General features: G+C 43.5%; 1 protein-coding gene across 2 annotated transcripts in view; it reads left to right on the plus strand.

The window, feature by feature from the left end:
- Positions 1-17,355, plus strand: part of WDR48 (WD repeat domain 48) — a 53,049-nt gene that overhangs the window by 10,280 nt on the left and 25,414 nt on the right. For both annotated transcript variants that reach the window (XM_027835815.1, XM_027835816.1), the window contains exons 2-5: positions 10,746-10,886; positions 12,352-12,430; positions 13,566-13,648; positions 13,777-13,906. In XM_027835815.1, the coding sequence (XP_027691616.1) occupies positions 10,746-10,886; positions 12,352-12,430; positions 13,566-13,648; positions 13,777-13,906 (433 nt within the window). The remainder of the gene's footprint in view (positions 1-10,745; positions 10,887-12,351; positions 12,431-13,565; positions 13,649-13,776; positions 13,907-17,355) is intronic.

Genomic DNA, 17,355 nt, shown 5'->3' on the forward strand with positions numbered 1-17,355 from the left:
CTAGGTTAAGAACTTTTCTCTAGACATAGTTCACAAGGCTTCAAGAAGTTATTTGATGATGCCATGATACCCTTGTGAACGAGATGGAGAAATGGAGGCTGAAAAACAGTAGAGTTCAATAGCTTTAGAATTGGTGGAATGGCTGCGGAGGGGGGCTCCCCAAGTGATTATGCTGAGAAAAAGACCTCTCCTAAAATGCTCCAGATCTTTGTGCTTGGCCACATATTTATCAGTGACTTGATAAAGATAGAAGATGCATATTTACCACATTTGCAGATGATGCAAAACTGAATGGGGAAACCTCATTCACTGAATGATATGATTGAGATGGAAAAAAATATTTCAGCAGACTAGAATGGTGGATAGAATTTATTTTAAAGGTTAAATTTAATGAAGATAAAGAATGTAAAGTCCTAGGGGCAGCTAGGTGGAGCAGTGGATAGAGCACAGGCCCTGAAGTCAGGAGGACTTGAGTTCAAATCCGGCCTCAGACCAAACACTTGATACTTACTAGCTGTGTGACCTTGGGCAAGTCACTTAACCCTAGTTGCAAAAAAAAAAAAAAGAAAGAATGTAAAGTCCTTGAGTTAAAACCAGTGGAATCTTAAGAGTTGTAAGGAAATCTCCAAGAAGTCATCTACGTTCCTCCTGAAGACCTTCAGAAACAAAGAATTCACGATTTCTAGATTCCACTTTTGAATAGCACCAATTTTTAGGAAGTTTCCCCTCATATTTAGCTGAAATTTCCCTCTGTATCTTCTCCGTAGTGCTCTGCTTTTGTCCTATTAGTTATTCTGTCATTTTCGATTGTGTCCGACTCTTTATGACCCCATTTGGGGTTTTCTTGGCAAAGATGCTGGAGTGGTTTGCCATTTCCTTCTCCAGCTCATTTTACAGATGAGGAATTTGAGGCAAACAGGATGAAGTGACTTGGCCAGAGTCACATAGCTAGGAGGTGTCTGAGGCTGAATTTGAATTCAGGTCTTCCTGACTCCAGGCCCGATGCTCTATCCACCGCATCATCGAGCTGCCCCATTTTATCCTATAAGGTTGAGCAGAACAAGGTAAAATCTTTTTCCGTGTGACAGTCCTTCCAACATTTGAAACCTTGAGTTTTCAAACCCCCTGGAGTCTTTTCTTCTCCAAGTCGAACGTATGCAATTCTCTCCACTGACTCTCTTCTGTATGGTGTGGTTTCGGGTCCCTTCACCAAGCTCACCACCCTTCTGTGAGCCCCTCTAACTTTGTCTCGTCATTGTGGGAGCCAGAGCATGGAACAATACTCTACATAGAACTTGAGGAGGGTCGAGTGCAGTAGGAGTATCACCTCCTTCATCCTGAACTTGATACTTCTGCTAATGGAGCCCAAGATCAAATGAGGTTTTTTGGCCAGCATGCTATACTTTGGACTCAGATTGAATTGGCAGTCCACTAAAACCTCCAGTTCCTTTTCATGTTAATTGTTGTCCAGTCATTTTTGCTCCAGCCCATACTTGCATACTTGGCACAGGGGCAGGATACAATAACTCATTTCTATATAGTTTGATGCTTTGGCTGCAACTGATACATGCACAGCTATCACACAGTCTTTGCATGCCCAGCACTTAGCAAAGGGGTTTGGGGGTGTGGGTGTGGGGGTGGGGGGTGGTATGTGTGTGGGTGGGTGTGGGGGGGTATGTGTGTGGGTGGGTGGGTGTGGGTATATGAGTGGGTGTGGGGGGGTATGGGTGTGGGGGTGTGTGGGGGTGTGAAAGAGGGAGAGAGAAAATAGTCTGCACTCAGTCACGGTTTGATTGGGGGGAAGGAAACTAAATTGGAATAACTGCCTAAAGCTATGAGCTGACATTGACTAGGGACAAGTAGAAAGTCCTGTGCACAAAGGGGAAGTAGCCTCATCACTCAGCTGGTGCAGACCCAGCCGTGTGAGTCCACTTTATGACATGGCAGCCCTCAAAAAGCTAATGAAATCTCATCGTGTTGTGTTAGTAGTGGCAGGGAGCCTAAAACAAGGGCAGCTTTAGTCCACTCTACTTTGTCCCAATCAGACTCTAGCTCCAGTATTCTCTTCATTCTGGACACAATATTGATAAGCAAAATGAGCTATTGGAGGTTAGTCACGGATGATGAGGATGGTGAAATCAGTGCCATACCAGGATTGGTTGAAGGAACTGGGGATGTTTATCTTCAGGAAGAGAAACTTACATCTCTCTTCAGTATATAAAAAGATGTCACATGGAAAAAATCATTAGCCTTGTTTTAGGTGACCACTGGATAGAAGATTGTTTCCCGTCCCTGGAAGTCTTCAAACTGACTGGCCATTAGGAGGGGGTAATGTACATAGCATTGATGCTCTATATAGAATTTGAACCAGAACTTATTATCTGAGGTCCTTTCCGGCATCGTATGGGAGTCAATGATTCTTTAAGAAATAGAAAATAAAATGCCGATTTGTTGAATAACAGACCATTTAGTAGTTGTATTCTTGCCCTTAGGAGTTTAATTAAATATTTGCTAATATCAGGAGAATTTGTCTTTGACCGAATTCTGTTCATTTTTGTCACTGCATTGGATGTTGTCTCCCAAATCTTGATTGTCCTTCAAGGCCCCTATAAGTGCCATCTCCACGAAAGCCTTTCCTGATAACTCATCCTTCTTCCTCCCCCTCGTTATTATTATTGTCTTCTTCCTAAAGTCATCTGGCCTTTTTGGGGGAGAGGGGGCGGGGTAACCAGTAGAATACAAACTTGAAGCCAGGACTGGATCTGTCTTTGTATTCTCCATGCCCAGGAGAGTATCTTTCATAGAATAGCACTTGATAAATGTTTATGAAATTAAATTGAAAGGGGGCTTTTGCGCAGGGAACAGCTTGGAATCATTGAAAGCAAGACGTGTGCTGATGATGGACTCAAGGCACGGGGCTTTTCATCCAGTTACATTGTCCCATCCTGGGCAAAGGTCATTGTTCATCCGCTTGGTTTTTTTTGTGTGACTTATTAGGCTGAACTCTTTTGAATCCTTGTGAATCTCATTTAGGGGGCTCTGTGGTGTTCCTGAGCTTATTGCCCTCAGTACAATGCCATCTGCAAACCAAAGCGTGTGGACTGCCTCACCCTACAGAATCCCCTTCTATTTGGACTCTGGCCAGGACATCTGCCCCGACACTGGGGAATTCTTAATATTGATAATCAAAGTTTACTATATGGACTCAACTGGCAAGGAGTCCCAGATGGTGATGATGATGATAGAATTTATATAGGGCTTTAAGGTTTACAAAATACTTCATTTGATCTTCACAGCAACCCTATGAGGTTGGTGCTAGTGTTATCCCCATTTTACAGGTAAGGAAAACTAAGGCTGACAGAGGTTAAGTGACTTGCACAGGGTCATATAGTTGGTAAGTGTCAGAGGCCAGTTAGTGTATGATCCTAACATGTTCATGAAAGAGGCCTTGCTGCAGGAGAAGCTTCAAGGCCGAGTTTTGCTCTGCCAAAGCCTTTTTCTCAATAATCAGCAAACAAGATGTGAAAGAATCTTAGATTCCATATGTCTTTCAGTCAGTTTGGGACAGCAAAGAATTGAAAAAGTAAAGAGAGAGAGAGAGAGAGAGAGAGAGAGAGAGAGAGAGATGAAGTCTTCCCTTCTTTGAGCTCTTGAGCAAAAGGATTAGGTAGGGGGTTGGCCCCTAAGCATCAGGCGTCTCTGTGGTCATCTTTTGCTTATGCTCATGATGAAAACTGCAAAGCATCAAGACCACGAATTTCTTGAAATGGTGCTGGACAGATAATACCAATAGTGCTTTTGTGCCTCCCTCTGAAGAGATCCTGTGAGTGAGCTCCTCCCATCGAGCTACAACATCTTTGTGTCTAGTTTTCATTTGTAATGGGAATATCAAGGGTGGTATGACTCAAGATTCATCAGTCATTAGGAAAAATCTCATATCTGGAGTTTCAACAGTTAGATTAATGTTCATAGAGCTTCTAAAAATTGTTCCCATTCCATTTACTTTGCTACCATTATTATGGAAGTGAAATGGGTTTGCACAGGACTCTGGGCCACTTTCCCTTTTACTTGTTCTTGGACTGTCATGATCAAAGAATCCGTTGATCACTAGTGGGCAGTCTGCTAGTAATGACCAGTTTTCTCCCTCTCTACACTTAGCTAGCCTCATCCACAGGCTGCTGGTGAAGACTTACTCTAATCCTCTCTCCATTTGGCTTTATCCACAGTGTGCTGGCAGTGATAGAAGCTGCACAGCCTGCTGGTGGTGACCGACACCCTCCCCCCCAACCCCCCCACAACACACACTTCTCTAGCCTCATCCTCAGCCAGCTGCTGATAACCAGCTGTCTCTCCACACTTAGCCTTATCCATGGTCTGCTGCTGCTGACCAACTCTGTCTCTTTCCTTCACCACGCATGGCATCATACATAGACTATCGTGTTTTCATCTTGGGAAAGAACCTGTCATAACTTGTGCTCTGCTGGTGAATCCAGGGTCACAGAGGTGGCATGATGAGGCAGCAAACAATGGCTACACAAGTCAAGGAAAACATGAGTGTGTGGCCTGTTCATAGATCATGTGAAAAAGTCCTTGGTGCTGTCGTGGCCTGTGAGCTCAGTGTGAGGCAACCGTGTTATGTGGCAGCCAAATGAAGGCCTCATTTGAGGCCTCATTCTTAAAACAGAGCACCCAGAAAGGAAGAGTGATTCCCATTTGGGAATTTGGGCAAATTCTCATTTAGTTCCTCCCTCTCCTCCTCAGGTCTACCCTACCAGCTCCCCCGATTGACATTCTGAGGCAGGGGCTTCTTACTCAGCCTTCTTTGTGTATATTGCTAACTTCTCTATCTCCCATGAGCAGTCTGGAGGCAGGCCTTCTCCAAATCATGTTATTGAATGCACAAAATGAAGTAATGAAGGGATGCAAGGGAAACCCCAAGCATAGAGAAGTAGTTATCCTCAGTATTAAAGAGGAATGGAATCGCAGACTCCATGTCAGGATCCCTTGTTCTAGAGGGGAAAAAAAAGAGTGACATGCGTGCATTTCTCAGCCTCTTTGCTGTAGCAGAGAGCTCCAAGAAGTGGCCACATGGTCGGATATGGTCGGATACCCCTCTCATAACTGGGCTTGGTGTCAGCACCAGGGGACAAGTACAGACCTGGGGGAATGTGACTGGACCACAGGTTATGCAAAAAGGACCTAGAGATTTTAACAGATTGCAAATTCAGTAGGAATCTACAATGTTATTGTTACAGTCCAGACAGCTAATTTGATCTTAGTGTGATTTTAATAGAAGTATAGTGTTCAGAGTGAAGGAGGTGGTTGTCCAGAGCACATCCCCATTTCAGGAAAGGACCCTGACAGGCTAGAGCAGGTCAGGAAACCAGCTGCAAATGGGACTAGAAATCATGCCCTAAAAAGATATGTGAAAGGACCTGTTTAGGAAAGAAGGCTTGAAGGATGGGGCAGAGAAAGGGACAAATATTTGAAAGGTTACCGTGTGAAAGAAGCATTAGATTGTGCCTTCTGTGTCCAGAGCAGCCCTAGGAGGCATGCCAAGAAGTGGCAAAGAGGCTGATTTTAGCTCCTCTAACTAAACACTTCCCAACCATGAGAGCTGTCCATAAGTAGAGTGTCCTACCTCCCATAGGGAAGGCAGTGGGCTACAATGGAAGGTGCACAGAACCCAAAACTACCACTTCCTTCACTGTGTCACCCTGACCTGTGTTTCCTTATCTGTAAAATGACAGGGTTGGGCATGGTGACGTCCACGGTCTTTTCCAGCTCAAAATCGGTTATTCTGTCCAAGGAAGTGTAGGAAGAATGGATGGCCACAGGTAGAAGAGATTATCGAGGTGATTCAGAGGCTGGTTGGCTTCTTTCATCCTGTCCACTCTGAGAGTCTCAGTCTCCCACTGGGATGTTTGTGGACTAGGTCAGTAACACACATGGACCCATACATGGTTTTATTGTCATTTATCCTTTCACCAGTCGTATCTCAAGCAGTGACTTCCTTCATTCCCTGGGCTCTCCTTTCTTTCACTCTTGATTTTTCTTCCTCCCCCTTTTTCTGTTCTTCCCTTCCTTTTTTTCTCTCCTTCCTTTCTCCACACCTTCCTCACCTTCTGGCATAAAATTCTTAGTGGCGCTGATTCATATGACAACACTCAGTGGAGGAATTAAGATGAGTAGAAAAACTTCTATTTCCGTCTTATTTTGTGATATTACTGCTTTAGTGTGAGGAAAGAAAGCTTGAGAGCTCTATTCAGCTTACACTATGTTGGCCAAAAATATTACCAAATATATCAATCATAATATAACCATTTTTGCCTACTAGTTCTAAAAATTTACCAAGTTACCAAAAATGCCCATGGCCCTGCTTTTGTGGGCCCCAGTGGACAGTGTGCATTTTATGTGCCATCCCACATCACTGCATCAGAGAAGGAATTATAGACCCACAGTGACATTCCTTTATCTGCTACATTTAACAACCATTTCTCATTTAGCAAACGTTTCTCAGCTACTACCCTCCTTCCTCACCAAGACAGATGAAAGGACAACCAAGTCACTATGACTTTTACTCAGATGTTACCTAAACATTTACCCGTGAGGGTGATTCACCAAGCTCCCAGGATGAGGTTTTAGATTTTGTCCTACTATAATTCAAGATGCAGCATAAAACTTGATTGGTTTTGACTATTTGAAAGCAAGGTTTATATAAACTAATGGAAATTATGGATTCTAGAGTGTTTTTAATTGTTTTAATGAATTTTTAAAAATTAATTTATTTTTAATTTTCAACATTCACTTCCGTAAGATTTTGAGTTTTAAATTTTCTCCCCCTTCCTCTCCTCCCCCCTCTCCAAGACGGTGTGCAATCTGATATAGGCGATACTTACACATTTGTATTAAACATATTTTCACATTAGTCATGATGTAAAAAAGAATTAGAACTAATGGGTGGAACCACAAGAAAGAAGAAACAAAACAGAAGAGAAGAGAAAAAAAAGAGCAAATAGTATGCTTCGATCTGCATTCCAACTCCATAGTTATTTCTCTGGATGTGAATAGCATTTTCCATCATGAGACTTTTGGAAATGTCTTAGATCCTTGCATTGCTGAGAAGAGCCAAGTCTATCAAAGTCAATCATCGCACAATGTGGCTGTTGCTGTGTACTACTTTCTCCTGGTTCTGCTCACTTCACTCAGCATTGGTTCATATAAATCTTTCCAGGTTTTTCTCAAGTCTGCCTGCTCGTCATTTCTTATAGCACAGTAGTATTCTATCACATTCATATACCACAACTTGCTCAGCCATTCCCCAATTGATAAACATTCCCTCCATTTCCAATTAAATAACATATTGTAATATTATGGTTCTTAATCTACTCTGCTGTCTACTTCCAATTTATGGGAGAGTTCATCCAATTCACATTCACAGTTATGATTACTATCTGTGTCTTTCTCTCCATCCTATATCCCCCCTCTTTATGCTTTTCTGTGTCCTTTCTCCCTTTCCCTCCTCACTAGAGTTTTGCTTTTGACCACTGCCTCCCTCAGTCTGTCCTCCTTTCTATCAGCCCCCTCCCTTTTCTTTCCCCTTTCCCCTCCTACTTCCTGTAGGGTAAATTAGATTTCTATACCTAACTGATTATGTTAGTCCCTCTTTGAGCCAAAATCTGATGAGAGTAATGTTCAAACAGTGCTCATCTCCTTCCCTTCTTCCCCTCTACTGGAATAGGTTTTTGTGCCTTTTCATGTGATATAATTTACCCTTGTCTTCCTCCTCCTTTCCTCTTCTCCCAGAAGAAATCCTTTTCACCACTTAATTAGATTTTTTTATTATCACATCAAAGTCAACTTGTACCCACACCCTCTGTCTATGCTCTTTTAAATGTCCTAATAAAGATACGGTTCTCAAGAGTTCCAAGTGTCATTTTCCCTTGTAGGGATGTAAACAGTTTGCCCTTATTAATAACATGTTGTTTTTTTTCTTTCCTGTTTACCTTTTTATGCCTCTTTTGAGTCTTGTATTTGAAGATCAAATTTTCTGTTGAGCTCTGGTCTTTTCATCAGGAAGGTTTGGAAGTCCCCTATTTCATTGACTGTCCATTTCCTCCCCTGAAAGATTATGCTCAGTTTCGCTGAGTAGTTGATCCTTGGTTGTAATCCAAGCTCCTTTGCCTTACGGAATATCGTATTCTATGTCCTCTAATTTTTTAATGTAGAAGCTGCAAGGTCCTGCATGATCCTGACTGTGGTTCCATGATACTTATATTGTTTCTTTCTGGCTGCTCGAAGTATTTTCTCTTTGACCTGGTAATTTTGGTATTTGGCTACAGTATCCTTGGAGTTTTCAACTTGGGATCTCTTTCAGGGGTGATTGGTGGATTCTTTCAATGACTAATCTACCTTCTGGTTCCAGGACCTCTGGGCAGTTTTCCTTGATGATTTTCAGAAAGATGCTGTCCAGGCTCTTTTTTTCATCATGGTTTTCAGGTAGACCAATACTTTTTAATTGTCTCTCCTGGATCTATTTTCCAGGTGGGTTGTTTTACCAATGAGGTGTTTTATGTTTTCTTCTATTTTTTCATTTTTTTGTTTCTCTTTGACTGGTTCTTGACATCTCATAGAGCCATTAGCTTCCACTTGCCCAATTCTAATTTTTAACAAATTGTTTCCTTCTGTTAGATTTTGTACTTCCTTTTCCATTTGGCCCATTGTATTTTTTAAGGACTTGTTTTCTACACTCAGTTTTTTTGTTCTTCCTTTTCCAAGCTATTGACTCTCTCTTGCATACCTCTCATTTCCTTTCCCAGTTTTTCTTTTACCTCTCTTATTTGACTTTTTAAATCCTTCTTGAGCTCTTCCAAGGCTTTTTGGACCTGAGACCAGTTCATATTCCCCTTTGAGGTTTCAGATGTGGGTATATTGACAATGTTGTCCTCTTGTGAATTTGTGCCTTGATCTTTCCTGTTCCCATAATGAGAATCTGTGGTCATTGTCCATTGTCCATGTCCACACATGATGGTGTCTACCTGCCTGTGCTGAGGCTCTTGGCAGTGGGGGGGGGGGGGGGGGGGGGGGGGGTGGGGTTTTCCCCCCCCCCCCCCCCGGGCCTCAGGATCCTCCCCCTGGTTTGCTGAGCTGGGGCTTGCTGGGATGCCTCCCATCCTGTACTGCTCCCCCTCCCCCAGAGTGAGAGGGACCTTTCCATTAATCTGCCAAGTTTCCTGGGCTACAAGACTGCTGCACTCCATCTTTCTGCTGGCTCAGCTATGCTAGGGTTTTTTCTGGGGCAATATTTTTTGGGCTTTCAGAGGTCAGTAAGGGAGGATGAGAGAGCTTACTTCTTACTCCACCATCTTGGCTCATGGAAGTTGAGTTCTAGAGTGTTTTTTATTTTTTTATTTTTTTTTATTCTTTCATATCTATTTTATTTTTTTTAATTTCACATTAATGATGTTGTAAGTAGAAATTAAAACCAATAGGAGGAACCATCAGAAAGAGGAAACAAAACTCAACAGAAGAGAAAAAAATTAGCAATTCGGCTTCCATAGTTCTTTCTTTGGGTGTGGATAGCATTTTCCATCACAGGGCCTCTGGAGATGTCTTAGATCCTTGTATTGCCAGGAAGGGTTAAGTGTATCAATATTAGTCATCATGCAACGTGGCTGTTATTGTATACAACGTTCTCTTGTTTCTGCTCACTTCACTCAGCATCAGACCATACAAGTCTTTCCAGGTTTTTCTGAAGTCAGCCTGTTCATCATTTCTTATAGCACAATAGTATTCCATCACATTCATATACCACAACTTGCTCAGCCATTCCCCAGTTGATGGGCATCCTCTCAATTTCCAATTCTTTGCCACCACAAAAAGAGCTGCTATGAATATTTTTGTACATGTAAGTCCTTTTCCCATTTGTGTGTTCTCTTTGGGTAGAGTATTTTTTAAATAAATGAAATTTTATTATTTACCTTGCAAAAGTCTACTCCTCACCAGGCAAACATCTAATGGTCCTGTTGGATAGGCTGGTGGCCTCTTTGGAATCCTAGAGATGTAGATGGGAGGAGTGTTAGACTGATGTTCAGGTTCCTCCCAGACAAAGTGAAATGACATACCCAAGGTCCCATGGTGGGAACAAGGCCCCAGTGTAGGGCTCTGCACGGTGTACTGTTGGGCTTCATGATTGGACCTTCTCTTTCAGTTGTGTTTCTAAGCAATGAAAATGTGAATATCCTTTTATTTCGGAGGGCAGCCACATGTGGGCATTGGCATCTTTGAGATCAATAATGAAAAGAAAACCTGGCAGGTTGTGCTCAGGAACAGCCCCAGCTTTGGACTTGGTGGAGCATGTGGCACGTGTGTGCTTGTTGCAGCCTCGCAACAACTCTGTAGAGTGGGTGTTATTTTTAATCCCCATTCTGCAATGAAGAAACAAGTAGAAAGCCTAGAAATTGATATTAGTCACACCATACAAACTCTGTGGAGCTCTTTATAAACACCATCTAGCTGTGTACGTTCCCTCCCGAAAAACCTCCTTAAAGGGATTCTGTCCTTTACCTCATCATGTCAGCTTTATTGGATAAAAGCCAAATTGAAATTTGTCTTGTGCATTAAAAGCAAGACTTACGTCGTTAGCACGTGCTGGCTTCAGTATGTCAGGTGGGTCCTGGTAGACTGTGTTCGTTTCCCCGTGTATTTCCGGACTGCCTGAAGACCGGCTGTTGGCTCTCTTTCAGGTGTCTTACGTTATTAGAGATGAGGTAGAGAAATGTAACCGGAATGGGGTCAACGCTCTTCAGTTGGATTCAGCGCTAAACCGACTCTTCACTGCTGGGAGAGACTCCATCATTAGAATATGGAGCGTCAGCCAGCACAAGGTAAGGCCAGGCCCGTAGAAGCTTAGCCACCTCACCTCAGGACAGCTTCTGGGCATTTCACGTGGCCTCGGTTTGTCTCGTGTCTGAGCGTCATCTGTTTACTCTCTTTGGCTACTAAGGGATTGACGCAGGGCTGCTCTGACCCTAGAAATTGGGGGTTGGGGAGCTAGCTAGAACAGCACAGACTGTCTTTATTAAAGAGATGAGTCTGGTGGCGTGAATCCTCCCACACTGGGTTCTTGTCAACACAAGGCTCTTAGAAGGTTCTTCCCTTTCCAGTGTTACTGGACTGTGGCTTAACATGAATCAACAGAGAAGACAAAAAATCAAGACAAGCACAAGCAGGGATAAGCCAAGCCACAAAGCTTGCTGCTTTGCCCAAGAGTTGGCCACGCCTCCTGTCCATTCCTGTTCAGGCCAGTGTCCACCCTTCCTGCCCAGAGAGCATCTGCTCGCTCTGCCCCTCATGCCTTTTCCCTCGTTGGATGTTTTACCTGCCCTTCAAAGCCTCTGCCCGGTCCCATCTCTTCTGCTGAGCCTTCGTTCTTAGTTACTCTTTCAGTTCCTGTACTGTGTGATTTAACCCTTAAGTTGTTCTACAGGTCTTTCATGCACAGAAATATTGTCTACAGTCACAAGGTTATTCCTAGGGGGCAGGGACTGCATCTCCTTCACCCTGGACACTCCCATAGCGTGGTCCACTTCATAGATTTCTTAATAAATAACTGTTGAACAGATGATGAAACCTGTCGGTTACCCTTAATCTGGTTTAGCCCATCTGCTGGATTGTTTACTGGGGCATGACCGCTGCGTGTGAGACTTGGGTGAATCAGGTGGGCGCCAGAGAGGCTAGTCCTCTCTTAATACCCCATACACCCTAGACTCAGCTGCTCTGATCAAGACTGATCTAAGACCATTCCAGAGGACCCATGATGAAAAATGGTGCCCATCCACAGAGAGAGATCTGATTAACTCTGAGTACAGATTGTAGTACAAGTGTTTCCACTTTCTTTTTTTCTTGCTTTTTTTTTTTGCAGCCCAGCTAATATAGAAATATGTTTTATAATACTTCATATGTATAATTGATATATTGCTTGCCTTCTCAGTGGATGGGGAGGGATTGGAGGGAGGGAGAGAATTTGAACTCAAAAAAAATTTTTTAAATTTTAAAATCAATATATGATAAATTTTTAAGGAACATTTTTTAAAAGAAATTAGTTGGATGGCCAGACTCAGAGCATAGTCATGGGGGAATGATACCTTTAGTGAAGTGCATATACTTCCCCTACACTGGGTCTTCTAGGAGAGGTTAAATATGTTGCAGGTATGGACAGAACTGCCTCGCAAATTCCCTAATCTGGTCCTTTTCATCCAAATCCAGTTTTTTTGTTAAAGTCTGGTCTTGTTTAATGTTTCCTCTGGACACGTCGTTTGAAGACGTATTTCTTTTTTGTTTGCGTTTCAGCAAGATCCCTACATAGCATCCATGGAGCACCACACCGATTGGGTAAACGATATTGTACTTTGTTGTAATGGGAAAACATGTAAGTATTTCTTGATGGCAGGGGGAATTACAAAGTGTCAGTTAATTGTTACAGCTCCTCCTATAAATATTATTATGCATTCTAGTTTAAATTATTAAGATACAGTTCTATATTCATTTTTGCTTTGATTTCATCAAGATATTTTGTTGCTTGTTTGGAGTTTTGTTGTAGCAGATTTGTTGCATGCAGAACAGTTATTTTTGCAGGGCGTCTTCTGAGACAGGGAAGTAATTTTATTATGTGAAAACTTTCCCCAAAAAAATCATAGAATCTCAGAGTTGGGAAGGACCTTAAAGGTCACTTCATCCAACCCCTTTTCAAAAGTGCAAATCACCAGTGGTCATCAGGCTTCTGCTCGAATACCTCCAACAACAGGGAGTTCATTGCATCATGAGACCACCCATTCCATGTTTGGACAGTTCTGATGATTAGGAAATTCTTTCTTATATTGAGCTGAAATGTGTCCCCTGAGGTAACCATGCAGAATGGGTCTAATCCCTCTGCTGTGTAGCAGCCCCTTAAGATACTTAGAGACACCTGTTGTATTATCCTCGACACCTGTTGTCTTCTCTTCGACAGTTCAGCATCCCCAGTTCTTGCAAATGAACCTTAATGTGGCATCATTTGAGACCCCTCCCCATCCTGGTCACCCTCTTGGATGTGTTCCATAATCCCTCCCAAAATATAGCACATAGAATTTGACATCATACTTTCTCTGCTGCATCCTGGTTGAGCATTGAGGCACTTGAAACCATCATCTCCCTGTTCTGAAAATTCTATTTCTAGTCATGAAACCTAAGAGTGCCTTTTTGGCTGACAAGGTCCTACTGTTGGTGACACTGGCCTTGCAGGCACCTGAAACCTTTTGGTCTTTTTCACATGAACTGCTGGTGCTTGGCCCTACCTGCCTCCTCCTGTAATCGTGCAGTCGATTTTTTAGACGTAACTGATGCTATGAAATGTCATCTCGTGAGATTCAGAGCCTTCCTTTTATTTTGCTGGTGTTAATGGACATTTTAGAATATCATTACATTATTCTTAGTGTGTTATTGAAAGAAGATCAGAATAGTTATAAGTTTCATGTGTAGGCCTTGCTAATATATTTTGCCCATTTCCGTTTTTTTGCCTCTTCTAGTAATATCCGCTTCCTCTGATACAACAGTGAAAGTGTGGAATGCCCATAAGGGATTTTGCATGTCAACATTGAGGACACATAAGGTAAAGCTCCTCCAGGGGGCTCTCCTCATGTCTTTGGTCTGGACTGTAAGAAGCAGCTGTAGGCATATTGCCACGTGTGCTTTTCACTATTGCCCGTCGTTTTTATTGGCTTCTCTGTTCTGCTGCAGGATTATGTGAAGGCCTTAGCCTATGCCAAGGAAAAGGAACTGGTGGCTTCTGCTGGGCTGGACAGACAGATCTTCCTCTGGGACGTCAATACTCTCACAGCGCTGACTGCCTCGAACAACACTGTTACAAGTAATGCACTGGGGAAAGCCTTTGTCCACCTGCAGACGGGCTTGCAGTGCTTTTTCCCGAGAGCGCCAGTCTTGACACTCCAGCTGGCCTGGGAGCATTGAAATCAAGACCATATCTAATGCCTCTTTGTAGCCCTGTAGTGCCTCTCATGTAGGAAGTGTTACATGAGTGATTGTTGATGGTGATAATAGCGGATCAGGAAAATGGGAAATAGACCACTTTGGGGATTGGAAGAAATTGTTGCATATGTGGCTAAGAACCCTTAGCCAAATGGCAAGGTGGGAAATACTTATGGGATAGAGGGAAAGGTTCTGTGGGGTGTATGAATCCTATGGTAGGTGCAAAGCAGCCTTTTAAAGTTAGGAATCCTTCTAGTTCATGATGGGTTACCCTCATCATCTCTCTGAAGCACTAATCCAGTACCTAATTTCACAGATCCTATAGGTAGGTAGCCTCTGCATGCTAGAAGCTTAAAATACAGTTACTTGTTGGGGCTTTTATTACATACATCAAGTCCTTACATCAGCCCCTTATTCACGTGAGAAATAGATTAGAAATTCAAAATAGGATTTCTAATTCATTTTGTTACCTTGGAAAAGATTCTAATCCCTTTAGTTTTTAGACATGTGGTTTCTATTCTGTGATTCTTTTGACAACTGAATTGTGTGCAGAGTAGGTCAACTGAAATGATGGCAGAAGGCCATGGTTCCAAACTATGTGTTGAGGCACCACGGTGAATGCAGAGAGCGCCCCAGGATAGTTTAAATTTTTTGCCTAACTGCTTAATACCTGATACTTCATAGGGAGTGCATGAAAAATTACTACGACACAAAGAGTGCCTTGAACTGGGAAAGTTTGGGAGCCCCTTACCTAAAATAAAATTGACTCCATTTGGCCAGAAGACGAGTAGACTTAAGGGTTTAGTGTAACCAGTGTCTCCAAGTACTTGAAAGATTGTTATGGGAAACTTTTACAGATATTCTATCTTGATGCCTCATCACAGCATGGAGGTGACCCCGTGTTCTTGAAGGGCACCTAAGCAAGGTGCCGGCTTTGATGAGTTCTCCTGAGCCGAAAGGTCTTTGAGTACAGACCTGGGCAAAGACCAAAGACCGTCTTGTCGGAGAGCCAGCCTGACTGACTAAGGAAAGGGATCAGTTCTTGGGCCATGTAACTCATGAAACAGACAGAGTACAAAGTGACTTTTAGTGTGATGAGGCCCTTTGTGTCTTTGCGATAATGGTTACAGTGGCAGAAAATAGTCAGGGGGCACAGAGAATGACTTTTGGGTGGAGAGCACACCGAACAGTGGGGACCCTCCTGGTGGCTCGAAGGTCGCGCCTTCCTCTGCCCCAGAATGACTCACACTGCAGTGAAGAGCAAGGTCTGGCTTAGTTCTTCCTCCTCAGAGTTGTGCCTCATTGCTGCTTAGATTTTAGCGTCTGCAGCTCCTGCTTTGAACCAGGTCCTTCACTTGGCCTCCTCTGCCTCTGTCTTGTGCCGCTGCTGCAGAAGCTACTGCTCTTTCCTCAAGAAAGTGTCGTTCTTTTAGATTGAGCTCCTGCAGGCCGAAAAACATCATTACTGGTCACTCAGTGCATTTCCAGCCTATGGCCATGCACGTTCACAGTTGTCATGAGACTCCCCTTTTTCATCTGTAGGTCCCCAGCCTTCCCTCTCGTCCCATTAGGGCATAAACTTTGGAAGACCATCAGAGAGCGAATGTGGTCATCCAGGAGGCCAACCCAGGGAATGCTCAGGGAGTCTGGACTGGTCCAAGCACTTTGGACACTCAAGCCTGATGCTGCTTTGTTCCTTCTCCAGATGGGAGTGATGGGGAGGGGGGAGGTGGAGCATTCTGAATGTTGAGACTTGAGGAGTTCAGTTTGGATTTGCCCCATGAAGCACATTTCAGAGTCATTGCAGGATGCCAGGTTAGCTTGATCCTTTCATTCAGAACCAGACTTCGTCCACAGTACTCCCTACCCAGTCCTTTGTGGTCCAGTGTTCCACAGAGAACACACTCCATGTCTCAAGCATTCTCTCTGACTGTTCCCCAAGCCTGAAACGCTCTCCCTTCTCTGCTCAGACTGCTGAGCTCCCAACTAAAATTCATCTTCTACAGGAAGCCTTCCTCAACCCCTCTTACCTCAAGTGCCTTCCCTCTGTTAATTGCCTCCTATTTATCCTGTATGTGGCTTGTTTTTCCATCTTTGCTGTCTTCCCCAGTAGATTGTGAGCTTCTCGAGTGCACGGATTGTCTTTTGTTTCTTTTTGCATCTCTAAGCACTTAGCCCAGTGCCAACTTGACTGCTTGCCTCGGTATAGAGCTGGACCCGTTGAGAGCATCAGCTCCTGTAGGCCAGAGCTGGTCACGACCTATACCTTTGGTGCTGATGTCAATGCAATCCCAGTTCTTCCTACATCACCCTTGTACTCAGTGCATCTGCAGTGCCCCCCAAATCAAGGGTATTGCCCCATTCTGGCAGGCCCCCCTCCACAGCTTCTTCTGCAGACTTCCTCATTCAGTTCACCATGCCCATTCTCCAGCTTGGTCCCTTGGCCTCCAGCTGGAATTCCTCTCCTCCACATTTTAGTGATGGTGCATATGTCTTATTAAAGTTCCCCAGGACAGAGCCAGCATCTTTCTAGGTCTTCCGTAGGCCTGTGACCTGGCACAGGGAGCTTCTCTTTTTCTTATCTCCATCCTGAAAGACCCTGGGATTACCTCCAGGGGAGGCCTTTCTCTGCCAGCATAGACTAATCTCTCCGTGCTCCAGAGAATCTTTGAAAGTTGCCACAGCCCCAAAACCATCTCTGTGCATCCAGCCTGGTGACGAACCTCTCAATAGGCCAGTCCTGAGCAAGCTGATACGAGGTTCTCATCAAACCCTTCCACTTCCATTGGCAGTAAAGACTTTGTTTTATTAATACATGGGATGACTTGGGAAGTAGACAGGACAAGTTTTGGGATTGGTTCAAAAACTGTTCCTCTTTGTAGTACTTTAAATTCAACTTTGTCTAAGAAGAGGGGGAGGGCCTGAGGCTGTGCCTTCCCGTTTTTGGTCTCACTGATTATTTTCTTGAACTTGGCGCCTGTGTGGGGCAAATGCGTTTCTCACTTGGGTCACTAGTCTGCTGGAAACAGAACCAGCTGCAGCAAACCATTTCTGATGAGGCAGGGCTGCTGTGCTTCGGGCACGGACTCAGCAAATAGGTTTTTGATCAAGTGAATTATTTTCAACTGGTCATGTTTTGAGGTTTTTAAAAAGAACGTTTTTCTAACAATATTAATTTTTAGTGAAACTGGTAAGATGCTTATTAAAATGAATCTTTCTTTAGATCTTTTTGTTTCTCCCTAAAAGCCAGTTATAAAAATGACATTGTAATTGGTTTCTAAATTGAACTGCCCTTTACAGTTAGAGTTTTGGCTAACTCCTGGTGACTGG

Source organism: Vombatus ursinus, unplaced genomic scaffold (genome assembly GCF_900497805.2).
Source record: "Vombatus ursinus unplaced genomic scaffold, bare-nosed wombat genome assembly UNPS02014817.1, whole genome shotgun sequence".
In the NCBI taxonomy this organism is placed as follows: Eukaryota; Metazoa; Chordata; class Mammalia; order Diprotodontia; family Vombatidae; genus Vombatus; species Vombatus ursinus.